Consider the following 27,302-nt stretch of genomic DNA (forward strand, 5'->3'; position numbering starts at 1 on the left):
ACAACCAAAAAAAAAAAAAAAACCACACACACAAAGCAATAAAATAAAGAAAAAACAACTTTAAAAATTTCTCATGAAAATTTATATCTCGGAAGCCCTGTATTTCCTACAGCAGTAAATCCCAATTAGTAGTTTCTCATACCTACGATTAAAGATACTAAGAATTATTGAAATCAACTTGTAGTATTTGAAACTATCATTTTTGGATTCATCAATCTATGTGTAGTTTTCAAGCTATGGTTATCTTAGAAACTAATTCATCCAGATTGTATGCAGTACTTTATTTGTAAGGCCAAAAACTGGGTGTGTGTGCGCCACGTGCCGGGCACTGAATCGGGCTCTTAGAACGCAGAAGCGAAGCAGTCTTTGTTTTAAAGGCTCTTGCGGTCTCATGACGAAGACAGGCCGGCGATCATAGTTCAGAGGTGAGATCTGATGTCTTTGGGGATGGCTGAAGCAGCCTCCTTCCCTTCCACAGACTTGCCTCAACATCCTGCACTTGCAGGAAACCCCACTCCTTCCTTACCCAGCTAGGAAGGAGGCCTGAGGGTGCCCTGCACATTTACTACACTTTCTACGTTGTTGACTCACCAGCTGGCAGAAGACCTGTGGCCACAACAAAGGGAGGTTGGAGAAGGTCAAGACCTTGATTTTTTTTTTTTTAATTTTATTTATTTATTTATTTGTTTATTTTTGGCTGCGTTGGGTCTTCGTTTCTGTGCGAGGGCTTTCTCTATTTGCGGCAAGTGGGGGCCACTCCTCATCGCGGTGCGCGGGCCTCTCATTATCGCTGCCTCTCTTGTTGCGGAGCACAGGCTCCAGACGCGCAGGCTCAGTAATTGTGGCTCACGGGCCCAGTTGCTCCGCGGCATGTGGGATCCTCCCAGACCAGGGCTCGAACCCGTGTCTCCTGCATTGGCAGGCAGATTCTCAACCACTGCGCCACCAGGGAAGCCCAAGACCTTGATTTTTATTTTGACATTCATTTAGAGTAGGAGGGGTGGGGGAGAGAAGAGAGAATAGGTTTTCAAGTACCTAAAAGTACCATTTCACAAGTTCCAACAGAAAGATTCTGATGCACACTTATTGATCAATGCAGCTATTTCATTTTTCATTAAAGTGATGACGGTTCTTAAGGAGTCGGACACTGAGAGTAAGAACGATGATTGGAATCAAAGGATCTAGAACGAGATCTAGGGCAGGTTGGTGGTTGGCCTGAGGTCAAACAGTTACCTGCAGCTCAAAATATTAATGAGCACAGTGACCTTTGCAGAACTTTCTTTCCTCATCACAGTGTTCTTTTTATTCCTTTCTGGTACTGTTTTGCTAATTGCTTTATTAGAAGCAAGACTCAGAAAATGGAAACAATAAAAGTAGATCCGTTTGATGACTGGCTAACAGATCTGATTAAAGGTTGAGTTTATAAGATAGTTAAAATTATAATCAAATCTTTTAAATCAGAACCAATTTAAGGAAAGCCAATCTAAATTACTGAAAAATATAGAGCATATTTTTAAACAGTATTTATTAATTTACCTTTCTAAGAAACTCAGGACAAGTGTGCTGAGCAGGGTCTTAGAAATGTTGGCTCTTTAGGTTTTTGAGAATTTTAGGAGATTTTTGTTTGTGTTTAAATGAGATTACTTGGATGCAGAGGAACTGGGTCAAACTGTCTTCCAGAGGTCTTCACTGAGTTACACCTTAAGGAACTTTATTAATATGATTGCTAGAGAAAGAATCTGCTTAAATCTAATTTCTCTGTGTTTCATGAAATTCCCCATGATGGTGGCATCTTCTTTATTGATCAATATTCCTTTTACTTCTCTCCTTAAATTTAGCACAAGAAAAACCTTGTCTCTTGTATGTGAACATTGCCTGCCATCAGAAAATGTTATTGCCTAGTATCTTTTCCCCTTTGGAAAAAAAAACTGTGAAGGGAATTCCATGCTCAGTATTTAGCTCATGTTGGTACCAATAGCAGCTACCTTATCTAGTCACCTCAGATTGCCTTCCCTCTTTTGTTTTGTTCTATCTCATTTTACATTATTAGTGGTGGTGATGGTGGTGGTAGTAAACGTTTATTTGGGTAAACTATTTCAGATTACTAATTAAATGAGGTTATAAAGGAAATTGGAGTTCTTAGTCATTGTGTGTAAACAGGTGCTTTTAAATTACGAGAATGGGGACTTCCCTGGTGGCGCAGTGGTTAAGAATCCGCCTGCCAATACAGGGGACCTTGGTTCGAGCCCTGGTCTGGGAAGATCCCACATGCCTCAGAGCAACTAAGCCCATGAGCCACAACTACTGAGCTTGCGCTCTAGAGCCCGCGAGCCGCAACTACTGAGCCCGCACACCTAGATCCCACGCACCGCAACAAAAAGTAGCCCCCTCTCACGGCAACTAGAGAAGGCCCGCGCACAGCAACGAAGACCCAACACAGCCAAACATAAATAAATAAATTAATTAATTAATTTTTTAAAATTACGAGAATGGTTTGAATGCTCTTTTCTCTTCAGCAGTTTGAGTTTTTCTCCTCATTTGGTTTTACACTGCTGCACTGGGATGAGATTTTCTGAGTATCAGGAACCTTCAAATCTGCTTCTCCCCTGAACTAGCTACTATAAAATCTCAGTTACTAATTGACTTTTTCCGGTTCTTGGATTGTTTGAGGATTGCATTTATATACTTTTCCTTTTTTTTCATGACCATTAAAAAAAATAGTCTTTAAGGCTCGGGTTGAGCAATTTTCCGTTTGTGTCCAGTTGGAGTAGCGAACAGTCTCCTGCACAGCCCTGCGGGGCTAAGCAGATGTTGACGGGGCACGTGGCACACACCCCACCCACATGTTGCCTCCAGGAAAGGGGGGTTATCTGAAGCTACTCACATAACCACGTGGGATCCAAGCTGAAAACCAGGCTCCCCAGAGTCTATTTTATAATCTAAAAATGGAGTCAAGCCTCAGCTGACATTCACTCATTCAGTGAGGGGAAGGAAGAAAGGGCAGATGGACGCTCTTCCCACCAGAAATTGGCTCTGACAGGCGGGCATTTCAAGGGGACCTAGCTGGTGTCTGATCCCAGTCTGTTAATAGTAGGAATTGCTGTAAGTAATGTCGAGAATCATCTGCTTGGGGGACTTTGGGATTTGCAGAGGGGAAGACAGAATTTAATTTTTAAAAAAGAACTATTTAATTTAAAGAACAAATTCTCCCATGGACTAATTGACTCCCAGCTGGTCCTTTCTGGATCCAGGACTGTAGAGTGGGTACCAGCCAAATAATTAGTGTCTTGTAAGTACTGTAAATTGTTGTCACTTAAAAAAAAAAAAATTCACAGTCAGTTTTTTTTTCCCCTCACTTGTATGCAAAGCAATGCAGGACATCAGTGACAAGATCTGCATTTTGTCTTGCAGCCTACTTGGAGGAGATCCAGTCGGTCCGTCGCCATACCAACAGCATGCTGGAAAGCACCAAGAACCAGCACCCCCCGATCGTGGTCCACTGCAGTGCTGGGGTGGGAAGGACCGGCGTGGTCATCCTTTCTGAGCTGATGATCTACTGCCTGGAGCATAATGAAGTAAGTCATTCTGGGCTTCTGAATCCTCCACCTTGGGGACCAAGCTACACCATGGCCAAACCTTCACCTGTGCCCTTCTATTTCCACTGTTTAACTTCCTCTCTCCTGACGAGAGTTTTCCAGACCCGTGATTCCTAGTTGGACTCTGACATTTACAACCTTCCTGATCTTTTGCCTTTCACTGCTCTGTGTAGAGACCCAGATAATATAGAAAAAGAGTTGAAACTGTGAGAAAGGCAACATTTAGAAAATCTGATCTTTGCTGGCATCAACTTCCAAAAGTCTGCAGTGTTTCGTAGAAGGTCTGGTTTTATTGTGGGTAATTTTCCACAGTGGGTTATTGGGTCGCATATAGTATAGAGGCGTCTTGCATTTCTGGGATGTGTTTTGGCCTAACTCCTACGTGAAAATGTGTGTACTTTAAAAACATTTTTCATTCTTTAGTGGGGAGTTTTACTGAGGGGGCTCTTTGCTCTTGTCTAGACTGGCAGTGGTGTGTAGCAGAGCCGGGTAGATAATCCGAGGGCACAGACGTGGCCTGCCTTTGCTGAGGCTGGAGGCCCAGCTTTTCTCCCATAGACGCGGGCTGTGGCTGAATTTGTGCCCACACGGTGTGTGGCATTCCCTTCTTGCTGTAGGTCAGGGAGTTACACCGAGGGGCTTTTGATTTTGTAGAGATGAGACAAATAGCAATCAAAGGCTAAAGAACAATTCTTCTGCCTTCTATTCTCACAGGCGGCTTTAGGGGTTTTAGATGGCTTTCACTTTTTTTTTCTTAGGCTCTTTAATCACCACTAGCAGCACACGTCCCGTTCCGGTTTTACAGATGAGGATGCTGAGATCCAGAAACAATCTAGTGGCTTGTCCAGTGCCAGGTGGCTCTTAAGCAGTGGTGCCAAGGTTTGAAGTGAGGTCTTTCACCTCCTGGCCCTGAATTGTTTCCTGTCTTCACTCTGCCTCCAAATGCCAAGTGTCATTTGATTCTTGTTCAGTTTCCAAATTGTACAGCTTGGAGAATCAAAGGAAACTTTTGAAGCGGTTTGATAGTTTTAAAATCAGGAAATGTTATAATGCATGTTCTGTGAAGGAATTTATATAACAATATATGTATTTACTCAATGGTTTGAAGATCAGATTAAATATTGCCCCATGGAGTTTGTTATATTCAAACTTCTCAGAAAACAATAAATGCCCAGTTTAAATATGTTCAAAGGATTTTTAAGTTCCCTGCCTATAAAAAGTTAATTTTGGAAACTTTCAGTCTGTACATATGAATGCTTGTGCTGCTAAAAAGTAGAAGAGGAGTTATATCACATGTGGCCTATTGTTCAAACAAACAAACATTCTGTTGGGGAACAAAATGCCCATCATGGAATCACTTGAGTCTACATAACAGAAATCTCGTCATCTTCTATGAGTTTTTATCATTTTGTCTCAAATGAGATTTCTTGATTGCTTCTCTGTCACTACTAGAAGTCTCTAGGAGTTTCTAGTAGAGTGAATAGCTCGGCAGTAAGTCCCAGATCCGCTCACTGCTGGGAAGATGGACTAAGATGCAGTGGAATCTGGGTACACATGGCTCAAGCATATCCGAGCTCCGCTGGCAGCACCCGTGGGTTCCTGGGGAGGAAGAAGGGCCTCACCATCCCCTCCCCACTTAGAGATCTTTTCCTCATGTCACTTTCTTCGCCAAATTCCCCTTCTTTGCTGCATTCCCCGTGCGCTCTTCCTCTGTTCCCCCTTCCTCCTTTTCAACTTGAGAAGCTGTTTTGTCAGTCTGGTCTGACATGAAGGATCGCTGTGTTCTGAGAGCTCTTTGGAGACCCATCAAAAGCTGAACCTCAGTAATACGATGACATGAAGGCTCATCGATCACCAGATGTCACTGGCCCAGTGGAACACAACAGATGTCAGAGCCAGCGTGGTACAGAGTAAGGGGTTCAGCCACTAGGGCCTTGAGTGGACTCGGTGAGGGCTCAGGGTGATTAAATTCTCTAGGGTGTATCCAGACATAGCAGATTTCCTCAATGCCCACTTGTATGCCAGAACATTTACTGGAATGTGGTCAGTCCGAAAAGGACTTCTGTTCCCATTGATATTCAAAGATAGCAAGATGACTCATATTTTTCACTTCCCTTCCCCTAGCACATGTAGCCAGCCTTATCTGTCCCATTTCCCATAATTGCTGTTGGTAGACGGCTAGGGAGAAAAAAGGTCTCTACTTGTTCTGCTTCAGACCTGGCTAGTAAAATTCAAACCCTTATTTTAGAAGAGGCGTGGAACCATGTTTCTTTGTTTTTTAAACAAAAGATTTTGCTAAATCAATATAAAATTGGTAGTCCCATTTTTCTCCTGTCTAAACTTTCCCGTCTTCTTTCCATGGCTTCTGGATTTAGGATACTTTATGTTTTGGTCTATAATCCATAGAGTTTTAGTTTTGTCAGTGAAATGCCTTTTCTTTTTCCTGGAGCAAAGATGCTTGACCGTAAAGTCGGGGAGCTGCGAGGGGATTCTCCTGGGCTGCCCTGAGAAGCTTCTTTGTGCCCTGTTGTTTTTGGTCACTGAATGTTAGCTATAACATTTTAATGCCCATACATTTGTTTTCAGAATGTACCAGTTTCATGGTTTGTGAGACTCTCTCGGCCACCTGTCCCAGATTAGCTAAATTACAAAAGGTCGGGTTCTCACTAGCCAGAAAGCAAGATGTCTTGATCTTGCTGCTTTTCTGAATTGGTTATCCCTCCTTCATAGAGTAGGGGGGTGGGAGGGATGTCTTCTAAGCAAGATGGAGCAAGCATCAGCTGCCTCCGGATTCCTTGGGTTAGGGACAGTGGGCAGCAGGGCCTGTGGAAGTGCATCTTCAAGGCAAGCTGAAGGATTCTTTCATTGAGGACCAGGGGAAACTTTGTCTTGTCTCCAAACTGCCCTATATCAGCTAGTATACTGTCCTTGAGTCAGCCTGAGGGGGCTGAGTCTTACAGGCTATTGAGATGGTGATGACCATGATGATAGTGGTGGTGGCAGAGATGGAAGTGGAGGAGAGGGTAGAGGTAAAGGAGATGGTGGTGGGAGAGGAGGTGGTGGTGGTTGTGATGATGACGAGAATGAAAATATTATAATAACCACAGCTAACGTGTATGTAGTGTTTACCATGTGCCAACACTATCTCAAGAACCTTACAGCTTGTAGCCTTCACAATGACCCTACGAGAGAGGTTCTGTTAGTACCGTCATCTAACAAAGAGAAACTGAGGCACAGGGAGATGAGCTCTTAGCTTCTGTGTGACCCTGCCTCTCTTGTCAAAGCCTTTGATGGGTATGAGGTAGGAGCAGCCTTATTCTATCCTTATATTCAGTGCCCAACACAGAGTAATGCTTATCATGTATTATGTTCAGTTCATTATTAGGTGCTCTGTGTTGTGTATCATGATGTCAGTCACTTTGGAGTAGAGTTTAGGCACAGAACCACTAGTTACCATCAGAAGCTTATGGTCTAGGCTCTGTATTTTGACTAATAGTTTAAGGATTCACATGCCTTTTTCTCTTTGCTTATTACCAGGGACTTGTCCCTTTTAAATCTGTGGTATTACTTAACTAGTTTTGGAGAAGAGCGACTAAACAGGATGGCATGTATGGTATTGTAGCTACACAAAGTTTGGAAATAGCTGAAATGACTTTTGAAAGTAAAGTTAGAAAAGACATACAGCTGAGTTTTTATTATTTTATTTCTGATGCTTGCTCAGTCCTTAATAACTTCGTGGGTGTGGTCGTTTGCCTGGATTAAGGGCTCCCAGAGCAGGGGGAAGTATACCAAGGCCATGATGGCACATTGACTCCATGGTGCTTCTGCCTTGGCTGGTCCAGGAGGATGAAAGTGACACGAGTGAGGGGACACCATGGCACCAATGATCCGTTGTATTAATTCCTTTCCATTGGAGATCTTCAAAGAATTTACACATTGGCAATCTCATTTAATACTCAAGATATCGTTAGTTAAAGACTTTCACTCCAAACATGCATGACTGGTATCCAGAGATTGTGCTTTGATGTTTTAAAGGTTTACACATAAATTATCTCACTTGGTTATGCCTGCGATCCTGTGGGGTAGCAGGAGGGGCATGAGTATTCTTATTTCATTAATATTAATGAGACAGTGAGTAGTCTTTATTAAGAGCCTACTATGTGCCAGACACTGGGTTAAATGCTTTACATGCGTTTCTTCATTTGATCCTCTGAGGAGGGTACTGTTTATCACCCCGTGTTATTGCCGAGGAAATGTCACTAACTTGGCCAAGGCCGCACTGCCATTGGAGGAAAGCGTCATTATCCTTATTTTACAGATGAAGAAATGAAGACCCAGAAAGGGCTTAAATCCTACCATTAGGCCATGGTAGCGTTAAGAGTACCGATCGGGTTTAACTCCAGCCTCTCTGTTTTCTCTAGTGGACTGGTTTGTAGTTAAAATATCACACCAGTGGTACATGACGACCAGCTTCTCCAGTTGCTGTTAGGGTCTTTGATTTGGGATAACCCAGAGGGGGCTGTCTTTGGCTTTCTCCTGTACCTGCACAGGGGCAGCGAGTGAGTGCTTCCGGGGTGAGGGAATGAGGAAGGAGCCAAGGGAAGACCCCCCCCACCCCATCTCAGGATCTTCTTCTCTTTTCTTGCAGAAGGTGGAAGTGCCCATGATGCTGAGGCTCCTCAGGGAGCAAAGGATGTTCATGATCCAGACCATCGCTCAGTACAAGTTTGTCTACCAGGTCCTCATCCAGTTCCTCCAAAACTCCAGACTCATTTAACCCCCCGGAAGAGGCACCCAGCTCCATCTTACAGATGGGGAAGCACCTCCAGACAACATCTGCTCCCCCAGCAGGGCGCGGATGGCCGGAGCAGGCAGGCCACGGGCTCCCTGAAGACAGGAGCCACGATCATTCACAAACATCATGTATTATTTTATATGAGATAATTTATTTTTTTCCCCTCTTTGGAATAACCTTTGTGAATCATCGTAATGCAGTTTTCACAATAATGTAGTACTTTTCATCTGAACCACATTTTGACCGATCTGCATTGTAATAGGTCAGTAGGGAGGGTTGCCTGGTGGATTATTTGGGGGACAGAGGCATAAGGGAACACATCTCTAGTGAAGTTGCAGCCAGATTCGTAACCAGCCCTGAAATTTGTCAGCCTAATTGCTCACGTCCAAATCAAAGATGGCAAGAAAATGAGTTCATCCTAAAATATAAAGATAAGGGCTAAGACCCTTTCCTGAGGGAGAAGAACAACACTCTTTTCTTATATTTGGGGGCTCCTGTGGCTTGATGGGCAGTTCCTTCCCTTTCCCCTTTTTGCCCTCTCCCTCAGTAGTCTCTTTTTTTCCTCCCAGGCTTGAGTTAAAGACAGGAACAGCTAGAGGAAATGCTCCCTTTCCAATGCAGTGATTGCCATTGCCCGGGATGAATGAGGACTCTGTGTTGTATCTTTCTCAACCACTCCTTATTCTGGGCTCTGGAGCCTGTTCCCCTGCTGGAGATTGCACCCTTGATATTTGCTGCTTCTCCCTGTTGGCTCAGTGGACCCTAGTCTGGTGGCCTTCGAGGCCCTGGGCCAGGCTGTCTGTGCAGCTAGGCTTCTTGCCTGATTGAGAGAAGATAATAGACCAGTGTGGAAGAAAGAGGAGACAGGCAGGCCCTTGATATTGTTTCTTATTTAAATATGAAGTGTGTGCTCATGGGGATCTGAAGGTCAAGGTGCTGGGTGCCATGGAAAGGTTATAAAGGAAACGGTTGGGAAAGCTGATGTATGGGGGCTCCTTGGCACTCAGGTGGCAGGGCCCCTGCCAGGAGCCACCCCAAGTGTCATCCCCGCTGTGCTGCTAGCACCTCCAGCCTTTGGCCTGCAGGATCGGAACTAAGCCCGCCCAGGACCTTGCACCTGCTGAAATCTTGGCCCACCTGCTGAAAGATGGTGAGATGTGTGCTGCTTTCCTTTTCTCCATACAGCCCACTCTGGTCAGTTGTGGTATTAACCCTGCCCTCAGTTTGAAGCTCAGTCCTTAGTTCGTCTCCTTCTGTGCCTTCATTGGTCATCGTCCTTCTGAATTTTGTAGGTTAGTACACAATAAATAAATGTTCTGCACATTTTCCCTCTTGCTGACTTCTGGGGAATTCTTCCCTCTACTGTCTAGTTTTTCTTGATGCAACTTTTAATTGTGGCTTTGTTCTTAAAATTGACTTTTGCGGGTGTTCCATGATGCCTTCTTCCACTGCTACCTTTTTTTTTTTTCCCTCCTGAGCTGCAAATGCAAAGAAAGAATGGCATCCAATCGACCAGAAAGAGTGCGCCTTTGTGGCTTCCGGTCACCACACCAGGCGGGTGTGGAAGCAGATTCCTGATGAACTACTTTGGAGTATGAATCAACTCGGTTTCACATCTGGCCAGGTGTTATGGTGGTGGTTCTCTGTATTTGGACTCAGTATCTGGCGATGGAAGGCCTCCTACCTTCTCTTCCAAGGTCTAAAGAATCAGTCAAGGAGTGGAACTTCAGCTGAGCGCCATAGATTCTGGAATTTTGCTGTGTGATCTGAAAAAGAAAACCACTAGTATGACATGTATTTTCAGTGGATCAGAGCTCGTAACCCTCACTAGGAGACGCTCAGAAATTGGATCATCAGCAAGAAAAGAGGTATTGTTTCCTTTTCCTTAGGGACTTTCCATCCTTGGGATATTCTGCTGTTAGGGATGTTTTAACGGTTGGTCTGCCGTTACTGGTTTATTGTTTGAGGAACCACTTCGGTATTTCTCTTTCGTCTCTCAGGCCCCAATGTGGGCAGTGTTAAAATGTCTCGTGTGGGCAGCGTGTAGATCTGCTGACTCTTTGAGCTTATCACTCACGGCCCTCCTTTCAACTCATCCACTGTTGCCACTTGGTGCTCTGGGAATATTCATGAATGCACAAAATGCAAAGAAGTTAGGTTCAGTATCCAATTTCTTAGCCAAAGTTTGTATTGAAACTCAAAGGAAAACATTTAAAAGTGATTCCCCATATTTTGTTTTTAAAAACAAATGCTTTTGGCCCTTGAGCCCATTTTGCCTTCCTTTTCACATCTCCAGTAAATGCCAACCTATCTCCTGTTAAATTAGCAGGCGCCATTTAAAGTCCTTTCAGTGGCATCTGCATAATAATTGCCCAGAGATGCTTTATATCTGGGAAGCAAGCCAAGGAATAAACCTTGAAGCAAAGTGTATTAAATTAGTTATCTAGTTAGAGCTTTTGGAGTGAGTTCCTGACGATGTATCAAGTCTGAAGCCGGAGCTATCGGGGTCTGTTGCTGCAGTTTCGACTTGAAGGGAGAAAATCAAAAATGGAGGGGGAAAAAAAAAAAAGATACCATCTTACAACAAAGCCACCCAACACTTTCAGGCCTCTGGTTTTGAAGTTTTTCCAGTTGAAATGTTTTGTTTCTTTCATCCACTCCCATTTGGATATATTGACCCAGTGTTCCTCCTTGTTTACTGTGGTCCCTGAACCAGGGGGCCTGAGTTTGATGTCTTCGTCCTTGAGCTGAGCTGAGACTGCTTGCAAAGCCGAACCGTGTCCTGTTGTGCTTTACTGGATTCCTTGGGCTTTAAGGGGACACCACCTTTTGGTCTCATTTACATTTAGACACCACTTTCCCTGGATAGGAAGTAAAGGAGGATTTGGCAGCTTTAGGCAGGGATGTCAAATGTGGAATATTCTGAGTAATAAACTTCCGAGAACCCTAAATAGAGAGAATTTTACTTCTACAACATTTGTGGTCCTAGATTGAGAAGAGGAACTATTTTTGGACTGTAATTAGTCAGTGATTGTTTGCCTCCAAGTCCTGTGGCCATCTCTGGCCCCTTCCCCCACTGGCGTGGAGAGAGGGTCTTTGTGGGCTCCGCTGCGTGAAATCCTGTGGGACTTGCCCACTGGCTTGCCCAGGACTCACTTAACCTTTATCCTGCCTACACTCAGCTTTTGTGGTTCTGTTATAAACACCAGTGGGTACAGTGAGTCAGCACTTTTATCCAACTGCCTACCTTTCTTATCTTTTCCAGCTTTAATATAGGTTGACCCATATGAAATTTCCAATATTTGGACCATATTTTACTTACGATAACAGAAAATTCACATGGATCAACCTAACACGTACAGTTTGTTTCTCCTCCCCGATTAGTATGGATCCCAACGCACCATATGTCATTTCTCAAGTGCTAATGAACACGAAAGCATGGGCGGCTTGGCTCTTTTTGTGAACTCACTGCCTTGCTACGGCAACCCTTGCCTCACTTGAGTGGGCCATCTCCTGGGGCTTGGAGTCACTCTTTGCAGAGATGTTAGTGCACTTTGGATTCTCATAGGCAGGGTTGGCCATCAGGCACATGACTAGGGGGTTTTTAGCTGCCATCCTTTCTTGATGTACAGTCTGTATTAGCTGACCTCAGCCCAGTGGTTATGGAACACAGTATATGGGCCCGAGGTGTCCAGAGTCACAAAGCAGAATGTGCTTTTGAATCTCTCTTCCCCACTTCCAGTGGTGCGTGGGATGGAGAAAGTGGGTATAGTTATTGATTTTCTTTGGGGGGTAGATCTGTCAATCACTTGAGGTCAGGGGGTGGGCAAATGCAGGAACCTTCTAAGATGTGTGCCAGGGAGCTTAGACTCAAGGGTTGGGGATTGAGTCAGAGCCATATTAGTGTGAATTTACCCTTCATTCCTTCTTCGTGTCGGGAGTAACTGTCAGGATCCCAGAGTAAGAAATTTCCAGAAGCACCAAGTAATTACTGTTGGGCTCTTAAGATGGCTCTTTGTGGGAATACAGTTCCCTCTTGTTTTACCAAAGATACTTCTGCAACTGTGTTTTATTTTATTGCCTATGGATTTTATCAGACACTCATCATGCTCTGACTTAGTGATTTCTTTTTGTGAGCAAAGTAACAACTCAGCTAGCACTGATTCCAAATGGAGAAATTTGGGGTTTTCATGGAGACTGCAAAAATTTTCCATTGGTCTAGAGCTTTACGGGTGACAAATTAGTTGGCCCTGTAGGGTTGAAATAATCCTACTCGGCCCTATAGGGTGGAAATCTCTAGGATGTTGAATTATGTTTGACACTTCCCATGAACGCTGAGCAAGCAAGCACAATGGTTCTTGTCTTTGCCTCAGCTTCTAAGACATTTGGGGCAAAAGACCTTACTGATGCATCATCTATTGAAAGTAACAGCAACATGCCTGGGAGAAATGGGCAGGTATATCCAAACAAATTCTGCCAACTCATATGTGTTACCCCGAAAATCGCTGTTCTTCACGGGGTCCTGAGGAACTCGATGGCCTGCTTGCCCAACACTCAACCTTTATCTTGCCTGCTCCCAGCTTTTGCATTTCCGTTAGAAACTCAGATGCGTGAGTGTTTTTATCCAGCTTACTACCTTACTTATTTTTTTCCAGCTTAAAATAGCTGTGTCTTCTTCCTCAAGGCCAAACTAAAAGGTTCTCTATTAAAATGTCCATGAGCCTGGCATTGAATATCTGGCATCAATCGATTTCACAAGACTGCATAATTTATTGTTGCTTGGTGCAGTAAAAAGGAGGACGTGCATCAGTTCCTACTGTTTGGACCTTTGATCAGCCCTCTCATTTTAAAAATAAATTCAAGGACGTTTCAAGACAGGAGGGCAAAAGCTGATGGGCAGCCTGAACATGAGAACGCATCTATCTAAAAAGTCACTGTTCCTTCTGCCACGCTTTGGGCCATCAAGATCATTCTTTCCAAAAAATGCCATAAGCTTGCCCAGAGAAGAGCTATAAATGGGAAGAGAAAGAGGAAGGCTTTTCAGACCAGCCTTGAAGTTTCTATCGAACAGTTCTTGATTCACAAACAATTTTCTGAACTCGGGGATGTCTCTCCTACTCCCTCCCTTTCTATAAGGCCAGAGGGATGGAGATGAGGTGGTGCTCCTGGGAAAGACCGCGCTGCAGTGGGGAGATCTGTTTCACCCTCACACATAGTTGTTTTTTTATTTTATTTTATTTTTGGCTGCGTTGGGTCTTCGTTGCTGCGTGCGGGCTTTCTGTAGTTGCGCCGACCGGGGGCTACTGTTCGTTGCGTGCACAGGTTTCTCATTGCAGTGGCTTCTCTTGCTGCGGAGCACGGACTCTAGGCACACAGGCTTCAGTAGTTGTGGCATGTGGTCTCAGTAGTTGTGGCTCACGGGCTCTAGAGCGAAGGCTCAGTAGTAGTGGCACATGGGCTTAGTTGCTCCACGGCATGTGGGATCTTCCCAGACCAGGGCTCGAACCCGTGCCCGCATTGGCAGGCAGATTCTTAACCACTGCGCCACCAGGGAAGTCCGCACCCTCGCTCGTAGTTTTAAACCGTGTCCTCACTGTTGCAGTGGAGCTTGACGTATGTTCTGGATTCTGATGCCTGCCTAGATTCACTGCTCAGAAAGACCACCTCCCCTCACTTGCTAGTGGCCCTCCCTTTCCTTGCAACCTTATTAGCAGAAGATTTGCTCAACCACACGGCTCTGGAGTTAGCTATCACAGCTCCTGTGCATCTTGATTGCGCCTCTTCTCCGGCCTGGTGGGGCTGCAGAGCGGATCCCCCTTCCCAGCACATCGTGTTTCTAAATCAGGGCATAAAACCCAGGAAGACGTCAGTATATCAGCAGTAACGGCAGTTCGTTGTCTCACTTGAGGGCACAGGTGGGACTCCTTTGTGGGGTCACCCTCTTCCAAGAGCACCCCATTCACTTAGGGCTACGCCAGCCTTTCCTTGTTTTTCATTTGCTTTATGGATCGGCTCTCGACAGCACACCTTTTCTTTCCTTTCCCTACCCTTTTAGCAACCCCTACAGAGCAGCTGAATCTAGTCATAGGGAATCTCACTCTCTTAAATCTCTCCAAATTATGTAGTTCGGAAATCTAATTTTAATCCTGAAAAGCCTATATAGTTTCAAAAAATAAAATTTGGCATTTATGTAGTTTCAAGGAATGAAATCTGGCAAAGGGAAAGAACCATAATGAAAATAGCTAGGTGCTGTCGGCAACCAGGAAGCTGTCTTTTCCCCCTTTCTCCCCTTGGCGACGGGCACTGTCACTCAGCACTAGGAGTGGAAGACAAGCTGGATCGATGGTCAGTCCCGTTTAGGACAAAGGTTGCACCACTCCCTCAGGCTTCTTTTGAGGCGAACTGACTTGGAGCCACAGCGGCTGCGTTTGGCATCATGACACGTGTAGTCGGATTAATTTGTTTCCAGCCTCCTCCTGCTGACTCTGTTCCCTTCACCGTCACCTCTACGCAGCCTGGCCAATCTGGTGAAATGGGTGAAGCTCTGGGCCCCGCAGGGACATTTATACGTTGCCTTGCGATCCGTTCTCCGCTGTCTAGGGAGGGGCAGGACACGCTATTCATCCAGTCTGCAATGTGTCCCATTTTTTCTTCCTAACCTCCTCCTTCAGGGAAACACAGAGGCTGCCTCACCTGACAGAGGTTTTGGGGAAAAGCTGAAAACATTAGATTGGAGTCTTTTTGTGCCTTAGGGTGGAACTAGTTTGCTAACATCTCAGGAACCCTGCTCTGCATTGAGCTCAGCTGGCTCTCAGAGCAGAGGTGCTTGGCGTTCTCAGCATTTCTCAGGGGCCTCCCACCTCCCTGAACTGTATGTAGTGTTAGCTAATAAATACCTTCAGCTTAGAGCTGAGAGCTGTCATTCAGAGCCATTTTTTCCCCCCAACTTGGAGTACCGTAAAATGTTATTGCAACTTCCTTTGACTGAACTTTCTTGCCAGTTTGAAATCTTAAAAATCTATTAACCTTATCCTTTCAAAAGTAAGGTTGCTCTTCATCAGAGATGCTTTCCTGTGTATGTCCTTTGTTCCTTCAATAGTCAGCTAACTTGCTTGAGGATATGTAAATGCGGAAAGAAAGGTTTACATATGCAGATGACTATTAGATAACCTTAGGTAATTTGTGTTACATCAAGTAACATGCTGATCTATTTTGTTTCACTGGACTATTGTTGTGAGACTTAATTCAGTATTTTGATGCTTTCCTTGGTCTGTGTTTTATAAAATGTTGTGAACTGTTTTATCATTCAAACCAACTGACATTTAATAGGTCTCATTTCGAACGTACAGACAAGTCCCTAACGTAGAAAGCAGTTTGTTCTTAAGGGTCTTAGGTCAGCCCACAGAAGCCTTCTGATGTCCAACACGGCTGAATAGCAGGGCGGTGTCCGCCAGATCTGGCTGGCATGGGCTGACCTGGACATTTAACCATCTATCAATCAATCATATTGTTGCTGTGAGAAATGCATTCCAGATAGGGGCTTGGGATCCTGAGAACACATTCTTCTCCCCGTGGTGGGCACTTGCTACCTTGCAAGATGGAGGTCCAGTCTCTTCACTACAAACTAATTGTAAGGGGAGAGAGGGAGTGAGACATTTATAGGACGTTCCCTAAGTTGGGGAGTGATTAATAGTCACATGTCAACTTTACTTTGGTATAGACTCCCTCTCAATTTAATAATATTAAAAGCCTTAAATAAAATTATGCATGCTATTCTATGTGCTTTTTTATATCAGTAAATAAGCTTATGCTTGCCAGTTTTATACACAATTGAGAGGTGTATGAAAGTGACTTTTGACAGTATTTTTGCACTGTTTCCTATCTGTTTTTATAAAGTCTTGAGCTATTGGTCCTAGTTGTGTATTGTTTATGTTCTCACTGCCCTTGTTATTGCTGTAAAATGTTTCATATGTGCCTTTACAAATGTGAGATCTTTATTCTAACCTTTTTTGTAAAAGATATCTATTGACTTCCAAATGCAATAAACTTTTTTTTTTTTTTCCAGAGAAAACAGCTGAATCTTTCTTTTCTGTCCTATGTATGTTTGCATTAATTGAAAACATCTTCTCTCTTAGGATTATTTTCATAGGCAAACGTATCTGGGAAAATCTGCCTTTTCGCTTCTTTAAAGCCCATTTATTTCTACCCACTTTTCATTCCTGTATAACTGGATCACACTGAAGAATCAGTTTGAAATTTCCAAAAGTCATCATTGTTTGTTAGGAAAAAGCTGAAAGGGGTGATTGTTTGTTAGGTAAATGGAGCGAAGAACCTAGAAGTGGAGCTTACTCACAGCTGCAGTGACAACCCTTATTAAATGCCAAGTTCCAGCCCCCCCCCCGCAGCTGTCATTCATTCAGAGCCCAAACTGCTGGCCTAGAAAAGCCAAAAGACCCAAATCGTTGCTTTTGTCTTTCAACTTTATCAACAGCACAATTCATCTCTAGGTTTAAAGGTGGCTGCCCTGCCCCATATTTTCAGCCACTCAACAACTGCCACAGACACACATGGTGAACCCCGGGTGATGAGGGTGGATACTTTATGTCCCTTTGATGAGCAGCGGGGCACTATAACCACTTCAGAGAGGAGCCCACTTTCAGCCCTATCAATCAATCACTGTGCAAGGAGTCATTCACCTACAGGGGTCCCGGCTTGTTTCACATCATGAAAAACCACACTGGGGTGAAAGGAGATGGCAAGCAAATTTCACTAAACACATAGATTGTGCTGTACATAAGTTGACTGTGGCAACAAAACAATGATAGTTTTTTAAAAGAAAAACTACATCAAGTTTGGAAAAAAAAGATGATAGGAGAGCCCAGCAAGATGGCAGAGTAGAAAGACTCTGAGCTTACCTCCTCTCACGAGCACACCAGAATCACAAGTATGTGCAGAACAACCATTGATGAACAAGATCAGAACATACCAGAAAAGATCTTCTACAACTAAAGACATAAATAAGGAACCACAATGTGAAGGGTAGGAGGGGCAGACGCACGATATAATCGAGTCCCATAACTGCCCCAGGTGGGGTGACCCACAAATTGGAGAATAATTATACTGCAGAGGTTCTCCCACAGGAGTGAGGGGTCTGAGCCCCACATCAGGCTCCCCAGCCCAGGGGTCCTGCATTGGGAAGATGAGCCCCCCAGAGCATTTGGCTTTGAAGGGCAGTGGGGCTTAATTTCTGGAGGCCCACAGGACTGGGGGAAATAGACTTCACTTTTAAAGGGCACACACAAAATCTCTCGCACATTGGGACCCAGGGCAAAAGCAGTAATTTGATAGGAGCCTGGGCCAAACCTACCTGCTGGTCTTGGAGAGTCTCCTGGAGAGGCAGGGGTGGCTGTGGCTCACCCTTGGGACACAGACACTGGTGGCAGCCATAGCGAGGTGTATTCTGCTGTGTGGACACTGGGGCTCGTACCATCATGGTATCCTACATCCAGCTCATTAGTGCCAAAACCTGGCCCCAGCCAACAGCCTGTAGGTGCCAGTGCTGGGATGCCTCAGGTCAAACAACTAACTGGGCAGGGACACAGCCCCATCCATCAGTAGAGAGGCTGCCTAAAAGCTTCCTGAGCCCACAGCTACCTCTAGACATGCCTTTAGACAGGGCCCTGCCCACCAGAGGGGAAGGACCCAGCTCCACCCACCATTGGACAGGCACCAGACATAAGAAAACCACAGTCCTGCAGCCTGCAGACCAAGCCTGCCCAAAAGAGGCCAGACCCTACCCTGGGACCAGCTGGGCCCTGGCACTGCCCACTAGCAGGGCAACACAAGCTTTGGGACACCCCAGACCCCATACCTAACTGTGTCAGTAACTGGTCTCCACCTCTGCCCCACCCACCCCAAACAGCAATCTGACACCAGCTCTAGGATCCCTGGGCCCTGCAGCCAAACTCCAGGACCCAGCCCTGTCTGCCAGTAGTCCAGCACTAAATCCAGGACATGGCTTCACCCACCAGTGGGCAAGCAACAGCCCTGGAGTCTTCTGGACCCTGACTCTGCCCACCAGTGTACCAGCACTAGCCTGGGCTGCCTAAGGTTCTGCAGCCAGCTGCCTCGCAACCAAGCCCCGCTAACCAGCAGCCAGCAGCATCCACACAAGGCAGGGCTTGGCAACCAACCGGGCTAGGGACCAACCAAGCCTACCAGACCACCCACATAGCCAGCCCGCCCCAACAGAAGGACCCACACAGCCCTCTTAGGGGGAACTCCTAGAGTATATAGCTTGGGTGACAAGAGGGGAGTGTGCTGCTGGGACACATAGGACATCTGCTACAGAGGGCCACTTCTGCAAGGTCGAGAAACATAACTAATCTACCACATATGTAAAAATACACATAGCAACTTAGACAAAATGAGTTGGGACAGGAACATGTTCTAGACAAAAGAACAAGACAAAAACACCAGAAGAAGAACTAAGTGAAATGGAGATAGGCAATCTACCAGAGAAAGAGGTCAGAGTAATGATCATAAAGATGATCAAAGAACTCAGAAGAATGGACGCACAGAGCTAGTAGTTCCAAGTTTTTAACAAAGAATTAGAAAATATGAAGAATAACCAAACAGAGATGAAGAATACAAAAACTGAAATGAAAAATACACTAGAAGAAATCAATAGTAGACTACATGATACAGAGGAACGAATCAGTGAGTTGGAAGACAGAGTAGTGGACATCACTGCCGCTGAACAGAAAAAAAAAATAATGAAGAGAAATGACATTTTAAGACACCTCTGGGACAACATCAAGCACACTAATGTTCACATTATAGGGGGGTCCCAGAAGAAGAGAGAAAGGGCCCAAGAAAATATTTGAAGAGGTAACAGCTGGAAACTTCCCTAACCTGGTAAAGGAAACAGTCACCCAAGTCCAGGAAGTGCAGCGAGTCCCATACAGGATTAACCCAGAGAGGAACACACACACCAAGACACACTATAATCAAAATGGCAAAAATTAAAGATAAAGACAGAATATTAAAAGCAGCAAGGGAAATAACAAATAACACAGAAGGGAATCTCCAGAAGGCTATCAGCTGATTTTTCAGCAGAAACTCTGCAGGCCAGAAGGGAGTGGCACAAGATATTTTAAATGATGAAAGGGAAAAACCTTCAACCAAGAATACTCTACGCAGCAAGGCTCTCCTTCAGATCTGACGGAGAGATCAAAAGCTTTATAGACAAGAAAAAGCTAAGTGAGTTCAGCACCACCAAATCACTTTTACAACAAATGTTAAAGGAACTTCTCTAGGTTAAAAAGGAAAGGCCACAACTACAAACAAGAAAATTATGAAATGAAAACGCTCACCGGTAAAGGCAAACATACAGTAAAAGTAGGAAATCACCCAGAAAGCTAGTAGGGAAGTTAAAAGGCAAAAGTAGTAAAATCACCTAGATCCACAATAAGCAGTTAAGGGATACACAATTAGATAAAAAATATGATATCAAAAACAGTAATCATGAGGGGAGGAGAGTATATATATATATATATATATAGATAGACTGCTAGATAAAAACCTCATTGTAACCACAAACCAAAATTCTATAATAGATACACACAAAAATGAATACAAACATAACACTAAAGACAGTCATCAAATCATGAGAACAAAAGAAGAAAAAAAAAGACCTGCAAAAACAAATTCAAAACAATTAACAAAATGGCCAATAAGAACATACATATTGATAATTACCTTAAATGTAAACAGACTAAATGCTCCAACCAAAAGACACAGAGTGGCTGAATGGATACAAAAACAAGATCCATATATTAGTATACGCTGCCTACAAGAGACTCACTTCAAATCTAGAGACACACACAGACTAAAAGTGAGGGGATAGAAAAAGGTATTCCATGCAAAAGAAATCAAAAGAGAGCCGGAGTAGCAAACTTACTATCAGACACAATAGACTTTAAAATAAAGACTGTTAAAAGACACAAAGAAGGACACTACATAATGATCAAGGGATCAATCCAAGAAGTAGATATAACAATTGTAACTATATTGCGTTGGCCAAAATGTTCCATTGGGTTTTTCTGTAACATCTTATGGAAAAACCCAAATGAACATTTTGGCCAACCCAATATATGCACGCAACATAGGAGCACCTAAAATATAGAAGGCAAATATGAATGGACATAAAACGAGAAATCGACAGTAACACAATAATAGTAAGGGATTTTTAACACCCCACTTATATCAATGGACAGATCATCCAGACAGAAAATCAACAAGGAAACACAGACCTTAAATAACACATTAGACCAAATGGATTAACTGGTATGTATAGAGCACTCCATTCAAAAGCAGTAGAATACACATTCTTTTCAAGTGCACGTGGAACACTCCCCAGGACAGATCACATGCTAGGCCACAAAACAAGCCTCAGTATATTTAAGAAAACTGAAATCATATCAAGCATCTTTTCTGACCCCAATGCTATGAGACTAGAAATCAACTACAAGAAAAAAATTGAAAAAACACAAACACATGGAGGCTGAACAATATGCTACTTAAGAACTATTGGATCACTGAAGAAATAAAAAAGGATAACAAAAAATACCTAGAGACAAATGAGATGAAAACACGACGATCCAAAACCTATGGGACACAGCAAAAGCAAAAAGCAAAAGGGAAGTTTATAGTGATACAAGTTTACCTCAGGAAACAAGAAAAATCTCAAACAACCTAACTTGATACCTAAAGCAACTAGAGATAGAAGAACAAACAAAACCCAAAATTAGTAAAAGAAAAAAAAATCATAAATATCAAAGCAGAAATAAATTAAATACAGATGTAAAAAAAATAGAAAAAAATCAATGAAACAAAAAGCTGGGTCTTTAAAAAGATAAATGAAAGTGATAAACCTTTAGCCAGACTCATCAAGAAAAAAGAGAAGGCCCAAATCAATGAAATCAGAAATGAAAAAGGAGAAGTTATAATCAACACCACAGAAATACAAACGATCATAAGAGACTACTATGAGCAACTACATGGCAATAAGATGGACAACCTAGAAGAAATGGACAAATTCTTAGAAAGGTACAACACCACAAGACTGAACTAGGAAGAAATAGAAAATATGAACAGACAAATTACCAGTAATGAAATTGAATCAGTAGTTTTAAAACTCCCAACAAACAGAAGTCCAGGACCAGATGACTTCACAGGTGAATTATACCAAACATTTAGAGAAGAATTAACACCTATCCTTCTGAAACTATTCCAAAAAACTGCAGAGGAAGGAACACTTCCAAACTCATTCTATGAGGCCAGCATCACCCAGATACCAAAACCAAAGATATCACAAAAAAGAAAATTACAGGCCAATATCACTGATGAACATAGATGCAAAAATCCTCAACAATATATTAGCACACTGAATCCAACAGTACATTTAAAAGATCATACACCATGATCAAGTGGTATTTATTGATATCTCAGGGATGCAAGGATTTTTCAATATCCATAAGTCAATCATTGTGATACACCACATTAACAAAGTGAATAAAAACCATATGATCATCTCAATAGATGCAGAAAAAGCTTTTGATAAAATTCAACATCCATTTATGATAAAAACTCTCCAGAAAGTGGGCACAGAGGGAACCTACGTCAACGTAATAAAGGCTATAAATGACAAACCCATAGCTAATATCATACTCAATGGTGAAAAACTGAAAGCATTTCCTCCAACATCAAGAACAAGACAAAGGTGCCCACTCTTGCCACTTCTATTCAACATAGTTTTGAAGTCCTAGCCACAGCAGAGAAGGAAAACAAATAAAAGGAATCCAAATTGGAAAAGAAGAAGTAAAACTGTCACTGTCTGCAGATGACATGATACTATACATAGAAATTCCTAAAGACACCACCAGAAAATTACTAGAGCTCATTAATGAATTTGGGAAAGTAGCAGGATACAAAATTAATATACAGAAATCTGTTGCATTTCTATACACTAACAATGAACTAGCAAAAACAGAATTAAGGAAACAATCCCATTTACCATCACATCAAAAATAATAAAATACCTAGGAATAAACCTACTTAAGGAGGCAAAAGACCTGTACCCTGAAAAGTATGAGATGCAGATGAATGAAATTGAAGACAACAGAAACAGATGGAAAGATATACCATGTTCTTGGATTGGAAAAATCAATATTGTTAAAATGACCATACTACCCAAGGCAATCTACAGATTCAATGCAATCCCTATCAAATTACCAATGGCATTTTTCACAGAACTAGAACAAATAATTTTAAAATTTGTATAGAAACAAAAAAGACCCCAGATTGCCAAAACAATCTTAAGAAGAAAAGAGCTGGTGGAATCATGCTCCCTGACTTTAGACTATACTAGAAAGCTACAGTAATCAAAACAGTATGGTACTGGCACAAAAACATATAGAGATCAATGGTACATGACAGAAAGCCCAGAAATAAACCCAGACACTTTTGGTCAATTAAGAGGCAAGAATATGCAATGGAGAAAGACAATCTCTTCAATAAGCGGTGCTTGGAAAACTGGACAGCTACATGTAAGAGATGAAACTGGGACATTCTTTAACACCATTTACAAAAATAAACTCAAAATGGATTAAAGACCTAAATTTAAGGCCAGATACTATAAAAATCCTAGAGGAAAACATAGGCAGAACACTCTTTTACATAAATCACAGCAATATTTTTTTGGATCATCTCCTAAAGGAAATAAAAGCAAAAATAAACAAATGGGACCTAATTAAACTTAGAAGCTTTTTATACAGTAAAGGCAACCACTGATAAAACGAAATGACAACCTACTGAATGGAAGAAAACATTTGCAAATGTTAATGACCAATAAGGGATTAATATCCAACATATATAAACAGCTCATACAACTCAATGTCAAAAAAACAACCCTATTAAAAAATGGGCAGAAGAGCTGGCTTTTTTCCCAAAGGAAATGCAGACGGCCAACAGGCACATGAAAAGATGCTCAACATCGTTAATCATCAGGGAAATGCAAATCAAAACTACACTGAGATATCGCCTCACACCTGTCAGAATGGCTATTATCAAAAATAACACAAATAACAAATGCTGGCGAGGATGTGGAGAAAAAGGAACCCTTGTGCACTGTTGGTAGGAATGTAAACTGCTGCATCCACTGTGGAAAACAGCATGGAGGTTTCTTAAAAAACTAAAAATAGAACTACATTCCACTCCTGGGTATATATTTGAAGAAAACAAAAACTCTAATTTGAAAAGATACATGCACCCCAACGTTCATAGCAGCATTATTTATAATTGCCAAGATGTGGAAGCAACCTAAGTGTCCACCAACAGATGAATGGATAAAGAATATGTGGTACATATATATAATGGAATACTACTCAGCCATAAAAAAGAACAAAATTTTGCCATTTTCAGCAACATGGATGGACTTGGAGGGCATTAAGCTTGGTGAAATAAGTCAGACAAAAACAAATACCGTGTGAAATCACTTATATGTGGAATTTAAAAAATACAACAGGGCTTCCCTGGTGGCGCAGTGGTTGAGAATCTGCCTGCCAATGCAGGGGACACGGGTTCGAGCCCTGGTCTGGGAAGATCCCACGTGCCGCGGAGCAACTGGGCCCGTGAGCCACAACTACTGAGCCTGAGCGTCTGGAGCCTGTGCTCCGCAACAAGAGAGGCCGCGATAGTGAGAGGCCCGCGCACCGCGATGAAGAGTGGCCCCCACTCGCCGTAACTGGAGAAAGCCCTCACACAGAAACGAAGACCCAACACAGCCAAAAATAAAAATAATAAATAAATAATAAATAAAAAATTAAAAAAAAATACAACAAACTAATGAATATAACAACAACAACAACAACAAAAAGCAGACTCAGAGATATAGAGAACCAACTAGTGGTTACCAGTGTGGAGAGGGAATGGGGAGGGCAATATAGGGGTAGGGGATTAAGAGGTACAAACTATTAGGTATAAAATAAGCTACAAGCATATATTGTAAAATGGGAAATATAGCCAACATTTTATAATAACTATAAATTGAGTAAAACCTTTAAAAACTGTGAATCACTGTATTGTATATCTATAACTTATATTGTACAGCATCTACTTTAATAGAAAAAAAAAGATGATACTAGACAAAATACCAATGAACATGGAGAGAAGTCAAGTCGAATGGCAAGAGAATAGGTACACACACTAATTTGTTTTGTCATTCATGGAATGAGTAAACGGACTCAGTTTCTTTGGTTGATGAACAGAAAAAGTCGTCTTACCCTATAGTTTAGACATAAAACTAACCATGAGTAGACAGCCCTGTTTATTTCCAAATACTCTATTAGCAGGAAGCAAATTAAAAAAGAGAGAAAAGAAAACTCAAAAGAGCAAAAGATAAATATAAGAAAAACACAAATATGCAATAAAATGACAAAAACAGGATCAAACACATCAATTTCATGTGATTTTACTTTTTACTATCTTTAACAACAAATAGGGAAAACTTGTCAGACTTAACAGTTAAGAAATATATAGAAGAAAAGAGCTCTTTCCTAATAGCTATAGAAAACATAAAATCTAGGAATTAAGAAGAATGTGCAGGACCTGTATAAACATAACTAAACTACTTTAGAGGCAAAATGTAGACAAATTGATAAACTCATAACATTCTTGGATAGAAAGACTCATGAAGAGGTCAGTTCTCTGAGTACCAATGAGTTCAATGCAATTCTAATAAATATTCCAGGAGTACTTTTGCTGGGGGAGTAGGGAAAGGCCATGAGAGGACTTGGCCAAGTGATTCTAAAGTACTTTGTAGGGTTAAACATGGGAGAATGGTCAGAAAAACTCCAGAGAATGCAAAAGGATTAGCTGTAGTAGATACTAAAAGTTCTGCAGTGCAACAATAATTAAAAGTACTTTACTTCTATAGTAGACGGATCAATGGAATGAAACACTGCAGAAATAAACCTAAGTCTTAGGGAAATGATAATGGTATCATTTCAAATCAGCAGGGGAAAAGAAATCATTCCATAACAATGCTGGCATAAGTGGCTAGCAATTTTGAACATTAAAAAGTTTAGAGTACTATTAGATCCCTTAACCATTAAACAATGTATTAAATAAAACGATTCCAGACAGATCAAAGTTGTATTTCTTTTCTTCATTTAAAAATGGAAAAAAAATCTGCCTTAGTACAAGTGTCATGAAAAATAAAGTTAATGGACAGCCAGGGGAAAATATTTTCAACACATGACAAACAGCTAATATCCCAATATACATTGAGCTCTTAGAAATTATTATGAACGGCATAAATAGCAAAATAGGCAATGGCTGTGAATATCAACTCACAGAAGAAACACAATAATCCCTAAGTATATGAAAAAGTGCCCAACTTCATTAATAAATGCATATAAACAAAATAGTTCACACATTATATTGGCAAAAAAATTTTAAACAATACAGTGTTATGAGGGTAGAGGTAAACAAATACTATAAATATTATATTCTATTGGTACCTGATGCAGTTTTTTAAAAAGGAAATGTGACCATACTTATTCAAATAAAAAAAAAGTTTCGGGGGCTTCCCTGGTGGCGCAGTGATTGAGAATCTGCCTGCCAATGCAGGGGACACGGGTTCGAGCCCTGGTCTGGGAAGATCCCACGTGCCGCGGAGCAACTAGGCCCGTGAGCCACAACTACTGAGCCTGCGCGTCTGGAGCCTGTGCTCCGCAACAAGAGAGGCCGCGATAGTGAGAGGCCCGCGCACCGCGATGAAGAGTGGTCCCCGCTTGCCGCAACTAGAGAAAGCCCTCGCACAGAAACGAAGACCCACCACAGCTAAAATTAAATAAATAAATTAAAAAAAAAAAAAAAAGAACAACATTTCTGAACACTATAGTAAACCCACATTGTTCCCTCACACACACACAGACTGGAAAATTAAGGACTACAGTTTCTAAAGTATTAAAAAAAAAAAAAGTTTCCATTATTTGATCCTGAAATACCACTTCTAGGAATCTGTCTCCAAAAATGGTACCCCATGTCAGCAAAGTTATACGTCTAAGACTGTTCACTGTGGTGTCGTTTATAATAGCAGCAAAGTGGAAAACCCACATGCCCATAAATAAGAGAACGGCTGAGTAGATTATGACATACACATTCCATGCAATGTTCTGCCTCTAAAAAGAATGAAGCAAATCTGTAATGCTGAAATGAAAAGGGTCCCTATTGTTAGGTCAGAGAAGCAGACTACAAAATACATCAGTACCATTCTGCCTTTGTTTTTCTAAATCTATTTATACAGATATGCTATACGGGTGTGGAAAACACTTAGGGCCACATAAGCAAACTATCACAGTGGTTACCTCTGGGTGGTAGGACTGCTGAGAAAGAAGGAACAGCTCACTTTTTCATATAATTTAAATTTATTGAGAAAGTATTATTACCTTTACAAATCTTATAAAACCTAGACAGATGTTGGGCTAAGCTTATTTTAGGCCTAGCTACAGAGTAAATTTGCATTCTTAAAACACTAAGCTCCCCAGAGCCAGGACTATGCCTTCTTCATCTCTATGCACTTGGAGCATGTTTTGCATATAGTAGGTGTTCAGTAAACATCTTAACGCACTTCACTGAACAAGAGAAGGCATTCTACCTGCTGAATCCGCCGTGTGCAGTTAACTGCGAGTGAGAGATGTGTGTGGGTGTCTGTAGATGAGGAAGGAAGGATAACAGACCAGATTCACAGCTGCTTCCAAGCTGGTTTGCAGATCATGAATCTGAAAGAAAGCTGAGTGTAAACTCCATCAGGCTTTAATTATTACCTAATGGGGAGGTTCCTCTCT

The 27,302-nt window shown here is 42.2% G+C and overlaps 1 protein-coding gene across 5 annotated transcripts in view; it reads left to right on the forward strand.

Moving 5' to 3' along the window:
* PTPN14 (protein tyrosine phosphatase non-receptor type 14) overlaps nucleotides 1-16,452 on the forward strand; it is a 171,772-nt gene extending 155,320 nt beyond the window's left edge. For 3 of the 5 annotated variants that reach the window (XM_036860030.1, XM_036860056.1, XM_036860048.1), the window contains 2 exons: nucleotides 3,412-3,575; nucleotides 8,245-8,626. In XM_036860030.1, the coding sequence (XP_036715925.1) occupies nucleotides 3,412-3,575; nucleotides 8,245-8,373 (293 nt within the window). In that variant the 3' untranslated portion in view covers nucleotides 8,374-8,626. Of the gene's footprint in view, nucleotides 1-3,411; nucleotides 3,576-8,244 lie in introns of all 5 variants that reach the window. The other 2 variants (XM_036860037.1, XM_036860063.1) reach the window with 1 other exon arrangement.
* The last annotated feature ends 10,850 nt before the right edge of the window (nucleotides 16,453-27,302 follow it).

Source organism: Balaenoptera musculus, chromosome 1 (assembly GCF_009873245.2).
Source record: "Balaenoptera musculus isolate JJ_BM4_2016_0621 chromosome 1, mBalMus1.pri.v3, whole genome shotgun sequence".
Classification (NCBI taxonomy): domain Eukaryota; kingdom Metazoa; phylum Chordata; class Mammalia; order Artiodactyla; family Balaenopteridae; genus Balaenoptera; species Balaenoptera musculus.